This window comes from Arvicanthis niloticus, chromosome 18 (genome assembly GCF_011762505.2).
Source record: "Arvicanthis niloticus isolate mArvNil1 chromosome 18, mArvNil1.pat.X, whole genome shotgun sequence".
Classification (NCBI taxonomy): Eukaryota; Metazoa; Chordata; class Mammalia; order Rodentia; family Muridae; genus Arvicanthis; species Arvicanthis niloticus.
In genome coordinates this window covers 31,580,238-31,586,008 of record NC_047675.1, presented here as the reverse complement: position 1 = coordinate 31,586,008, position 5,771 = coordinate 31,580,238, and the positions used below count along the sequence as shown (strand labels likewise).

General features: G+C 55.1%; 1 protein-coding gene across 2 annotated transcripts; it reads left to right on the top strand.

Annotated features, from left to right (window-relative positions):
* Positions 1–761: 761 nt before the first annotated feature.
* Positions 762–5,590, top strand: Tppp3 (tubulin polymerization promoting protein family member 3). Of its 2 annotated transcripts, none has more exons than XM_034522097.2 (4): positions 762–1,069; positions 4,488–4,681; positions 4,796–4,949; positions 5,060–5,590. In XM_034522097.2, exons 2-4 carry the CDS (start codon positions 4,494–4,496, stop codon positions 5,246–5,248), a joined length of 531 nt encoding a protein of 176 aa, XP_034377988.1. In that variant the 5' UTR covers positions 762–1,069; positions 4,488–4,493; the 3' UTR covers positions 5,249–5,590. The 2 variants fall into 2 exon arrangements, with proteins under 2 accessions (XP_034377988.1, XP_034377989.1); XM_034522098.2 differs by having other exon boundaries at positions 826–1,059.
* Positions 5,591–5,771: the final 181 nt, after the last annotated feature.

Here is a 5,771-nt window from a genome sequence, read left to right as displayed (position 1 = left end):
TTGCGGACTTAATGCTTATTTTCATAGTGGAAAAATCCATGGGTCTCATAGAAGCAGGACCACCATTGCTAGACTGGGGCAGAGAATGGGGTGGGTTAGGAAATGTCTCTGGACAGGATTTTTCTTTTAGGTGTCTTGTTCAAGCACTACCACTCTCCTCTGTCCCACCTCCCATTTCCTTTGTAGCCCAGACTAGCCTCAAATTTGAACCTACTGCTTCAGTCTCCTGAATTCCCAGATTGCAGGCGTGTGCCACCACACTCAGCAAGGTTGTTTAGTAGTATTTGCAGTTAGAGACTGAAGAGGAAGCAGGTTAGAGAGGCGCATAGGAACAGAAGCTGTGAGGCAGAGAGACAAGAATGGAAGGAGGCAGTCATTCTCGAGGTTCAGGAATTGCTTCCATCAAAGTACCCAGCATTTTGGGGGTGGGAGCTAAATATGTGTGATCCACTGATTGTCTCAGTCTTCCCCAGTGCTTCAGAACCTCGCCTACTGAGAACCTAGGAGTAGGTGAATGCAGGGTTAGCAGCAGCTGTGGGCTTTGAGCTAGCTGTAGATCCTTGTCAATGAGGGGCGGGATCCCCTTCTTTTCTTCAAGTCACCTCCTAGACAGTCTCGGGTTGATACTTCCAGAAGTCCTTTGAGGGTTGGGGACTCCATTGGAACTTTGGGGAGCTGTTTTCCCATTGGCCATGGAAGTTCCTATTCTAGGACATCCAGGACTGCAGAGGGCAGCTCTGGCCGCTTGAGGACCTCAGCTGAAGGGGAGGAGCAGGATAAAGCTGTCGCTGCAACTCTGTGGGCCCAGCGCCCACAGAGCACATAGGGCGGGGTCTGGTGGGAGGAGCTAGCGTGACCTTGGTCACTCTCCCGCCGAGACAGCCTAGGGGGTGGGACTCACTGTCTCTATGGTGACCGAGAAACAGGGGATAATACTACGGAGCCGCCCGGGCTGCAGTCCCGCCCGGGAGCCGGCAGGGAGCGGAGCTGTGGAGCCTCCTGGTTTCCAGCATCAGTTCCTGGGTCCTGTCCGAAGGCACGCTCAGGAGCAGCTAAGAGGTAGAAGCCGGTAGGAGACTGAACATCGACCACCCTAATTCGTATCTCCCAAAAGGATGGGTGGGTGGGAGCAGCCTGAACCAACCTCGGATGGTACTGAGCTGAGGATATCAGCTGAGCACCCCGGCCCTGGCCCCAAGGGCCACACACACTCCTGCCCCCACCTTCTTGCTAGCCTGATTGATGACTGCAGCTGTCCCAGCAGGAGCTGACGAGCAGATTCAATTCAGAGGCATGACCACTGTGTCCAGGGTCTGAGGACCCCAGAGCAGCTGCCCATGACTCTGCTCCACTCAACAGCTCCCAAATCAATCTTCCCATAGACAGGAGTGAGCAATAGGCTTAGGAGCCTCCCACTTCCCTGAGAAAAGCATCATTGTAGCACCCAGACTCCCCTGGACCCATTTACCCTTGGTGATCTAGTACAGGGCGTTAGGTTCCCTGGGTGGGTTTACATCCTTGAGAGAGGCAAAGGGTGTGTGGGGTACCCCATTTACAGTCCCACAGAGGTCCCTGCAATGTGCAATCTCTGGTTTTCTCAGTCTTAAAAAGTGCAACTTATGGATGAGTAGGTGTGGTCACCAGGAAGGGCCTTTCAGTGTGGACCAGCTAGTAATGGAAGAAGAGGAAGCTGTTCAGGGGGCCAGGTTGTGGTCATTGGACACCTATTTTTCTCTAAGAGGCAGAGGTAAAGATGGTGGCTGAGAATAAGGGTGTGGTCAGGAGGCTGCAGTGGGTGTGGTTGGTGATGGTGGAATGTTTTACATGATGCTGGAACATGGCCGATGCCAGTGCTGTTAGACTCCGAGGGGCTTTAGGGCAGGTCTGTGTCAATAGCTCTAGTATTTGAGTCAAGAGGGAATGCTAAAGGTGTGGTCAGGAAACTCTGTGTGAGTGTGTGGTGGTGGGTGTCCAACGCTCTGCATGGAAGTATGGGAGTGTTATTGCAGACTGGGGGATTTCAAGGCAGGGCTGTGTCAGAAGCTGTAGGTATATGGACAAGTGGGAATGCTCTAAGGGTATGGCCAGGGGGGCCTTGTAAGGATGCAGAGCCTGGCTAGTGAGTGTGGCTGGGGCCTTCAGGATGTGAGTTAAAAGTATGTGAAATGGAGATGCAAGTGTGCACAGGGTTTGATTTGGAGAGGGACTTTCAGGGTGGGGCTGAGGGTGTGGTCAGAGATCTGCAGTTGAGATCTGATGAGATAGTCAGGGGTCTGTAGTAGGACACTTTACTGCAGGGCTGTGGGCATGCTGGGGAGGGGGAGTCTATGTAGGGTCTTAGTGTCTATGTGCGGATGGAAAGGGAAAAGGGGTCAAATTCAAGGCTTTGGGTGTGGGTGGAGGAGGCCTCAGTGCAGGGCTGAGGGTACAGTTAGTGGGTACAGTGCAGGGCTGTGGGTACAGTTACTGGGTACAGTGCAGGGCTGTGGGTACAGTCAGTGGGTCCAGTGCAGGGCTGTGGGTACGGTCAGTGGGTCCAGTGCAGGGCTGTGGGTACGGTCAGTGGGTCCAGTGCAGGGCTGTGGGTACGGTCAGTGGGTCCAGTGCAGGGCTGTGGGTACGGTCAGTGGGTCCAGTGCAGGGCTGTGGGTACGGTCAGTGGGTCCAGTGCAGGGCTGTGGGTACGGTCAGTGGGTCCAGTGCAGGGCTGTGGGTACTGTCAGTGGGTACAGTGCAGGGCTGTGGGTACTGTCAGTGGGTACAGTGCATGGCTGTGGGTACAGTCAGTATGTACAGTGCAGGGCTGAGGGTACAGTTAGTGGGTATAGTGCAGGGCTGTGGGTACAGTCAGAGGGTACAGTGCAGGGCTGAGGGTACAGTTAGTGGGTATAGTGCAGGGCTGTGGGTACAGTCAGTGGGTACAGTGCAGGGCTGAGGGTACAGTTAGTGGGTACAGTGCAGGGCTGTGGGTACGGTCAGTGGGTCCAGTGCAGGGCTGTGGGTACGGTCAGTGGGTCCAGTGCAGGGCTGTGGGTACGGTCAGTGGGTCCAGTGCAGGGCTGTGGGTACGGTCAGTGGGTCCAGTGCAGGGCTGTGGGTACTGTCAGTGGGTACAGTGCAGGGCTGTGGGTACTGTCAGTGGGTACAGTGCATGGCTGTGGGTACAGTCAGTATGTACAGTGCAGGGCTGAGGGTACAGTTAGTGGGTATAGTGCAGGGCTGTGGGTACAGTCAGAGGGTACAGTGCAGGGCTGAGGGTACAGTTAGTGGATATAGTGCAGGGCTGTGGGTACAGTCAGTGGGTACAGTGCAGGGCTGAGGGTACAGTTAGTGGGTACAGTGCAGGGCTGTGGGTACGGTCAGTGGGTCCAGTGCAGGGCTGTGGAGAGCCAGGACTCAGTGCATCTGAGCTATGGGAATGTGGACTGGTGTGGTTATGCTTAGTGATAAGACCACTTAAGGTGGAGGGTTGAAGTGTAGAGGAGGGATTGTGCTCCAGTGAGGGATTGAGGCACCAAGATCATGGTCCCATTGGCAGCATGGAGTTTAGGGGCTACTGTACAAGCCTCTACCTAGGTTGCTTCCAGTTTCCCACTCTTAAGCTCCACAGATTGGAAACTACAGCTTCAATCAGTGGCAAGGGGCCAGGAAGCCACGGTTGTGCCCTAGGCTTAGGGAGTGCTGGTATGCCCCACCCTGGGCCCCTGATCCCCAGCCCAGCCCAGCCCAGCCCGGCCCAGCCCAGCAGCACTGGGAGCTTCTCCCTGAAGCCGCCCTGACACCATCCTACCCTTAGCAACGCTCTCCAAGCAGCACCACCCTCCCTTAGCAACTGTCTCCAGGCTTCACAAACTGTGGCCAGGCCAGACCCAAGTTCCTGCTCCCCTCATGTTTTTGTTTAACAGCAAATAGTAACAAGGCCAGGGCTGGGCCAGCTGCGCCCCTGCCTAGGGCATGCACGGCTGCCCTTGCTCTTGCTCTATTGTCAGGCTTAGGCTTGGCCTCCCTAGGTCTCATGACCTTTACAGAGACATACCTGCCCATGCACCAGCCTTGTCTGGCATTGACCCAGATTGACATGGAGTTTTCAGGGAGGTTTTTCTGACACCACCCCCACTTCCACCCCACCAGGCTTTGTGCCAGGGACAGACAAAGCCATGGCCCTAGCTGCTATCCTCACAGTCTTTCTGGACAGTGCCCTTCTGTTCCCAGGGCCGTGTGGGCATCATGACTTCATCTTCTGAACCCTAGTGACATCCAGAGCTGGCACTGAGCAATGGCACCTTTCTACCTATAGTTCTTCCTTGGCTCTGGGCATACAGACAAAAGGTGCTAACCCCTCTCTCCCTAGGCAACCCAGTCTTGACTGAGGGACCAAGGTGCTGCCAACTCAGACCTCACAGGTTTGAGAAGGCAGTAGGGGCATTCTGGGTGTAGAAGAGGTGGGAATGACTTGGCTGGGAGGTGACTGAGGCGGATCCCCTCAGGGCAGCATGGCAGCGAGCACTGACATAGCTGGGCTGGAGGAGAGCTTCAGGAAGTTTGCCATCCATGGTGACCCCAAGGCCAGTGGGCAAGAGATGAACGGCAAAAACTGGGCCAAGCTGTGCAAAGACTGTAAGGTGGCTGATGGAAAGGCTGTAACGGGTACCGATGTCGACATCGTCTTCTCCAAAGTCAAGTGAGTGCCAAGGCGACACATTTCTCATGTTTTCAGAAAGTCAGGGGTTGAGGGGCTGGAATCAGGGAGGGTGTCAAAAGGGGGGATCCTTATGGTGCACATGGTGCCCGGCAGGGCAAAGTCTGCTAGAGTAATCAACTATGAGGAGTTCAAGAAGGCACTGGAAGAGCTGGCAACTAAGCGGTTCAAGGGCAAGACCAAGGAAGAGGCCTTTGATGCCATCTGCCAGCTAATAGCGGGCAAAGAACCAGCCAACCTTGGTGTTACCGTAAGTGCCCTGCTACTGAGATGGATGTGGGGGATCTCAGTGGGAATGGGGGTGAGTGGAATGGGCCAGGTTCCCTCTTAAATGACTCTGGGGGAACTCTATCTAAACAGAAAGCTAAAACAGGTGGTGCTGTGGACCGGCTGACAGACACCAGTAAGTATACAGGATCCCACAAAGAACGCTTTGATGAGAGCGGCAAGGGAAAGGGCATCGCTGGACGGCAGGACATCCTGGATGACAGTGGCTACGTGAGTGCCTACAAGAACGCAGGCACCTATGATGCCAAGGTGAAGAAGTGATACCTGCCAAAGCCCTCAGGGAGGCTTTCCCACTGGAGGCCCAGCCTGGGATCCAGGGTCACATGGAGCAAGAAAGCCTGGCTCCCTCCCTGCTGGATCTGCCACCAAGAGCTTCCTGCCCAGTCCCAGGGCCATCCCATCAGGCCTCTTGACCCAGACTGCTGTGTCCCTTCTTCACGTCTCCCTGACGTCTGTCTGGGAGTCAGTGCTTGTATCCTCACCGCCCCAGCCTGGTCCTAGGCATGGCTGACTCTTGCCTGCTTGCCTCATATTTAAGCTGCTGCTCTGGCCAAGTGCCTAATTCTTACCCAGACCTCAATAAAGATACCTTTTGTACCAGGATGGACTGACTGAGTCTACAGTGATGGGTCATTCACATTGCAGCGCCCCTATCATCCCCTCCTGCACACATACTCTGCTGCCTCTTCCTTCCCACTGGCAGCCATGCCAAGGGTAAATACTATCTCCTTCCGTTAGTGAGTCCTTTCCATTAGGGCAGAGCAGAGCCTGACGGTCCAAGACA

What these genes read in the sequence shown, in the direction of transcription:
- Tppp3 (XM_034522097.2), top strand. Translation starts at nt 4,494, where the DNA reads ATGGCAGCGAGCACTGACATAGCTGGGCTGGAGGAGAGCTTCAGGAAG. An exon ending in ATCGTCTTCTCCAAAGTCAA is followed by an intron (nt 4,682 to 4,795) that starts GTGAGTGCCAAG and finishes GGTGCCCGGCAG; the next exon opens with GGCAAAGTCTGCTAGAGTAA. An exon ending in CAGCCAACCTTGGTGTTACC is followed by an intron (nt 4,950 to 5,059) that starts GTAAGTGCCCTG and finishes CTATCTAAACAG; the next exon opens with AAAGCTAAAACAGGTGGTGC.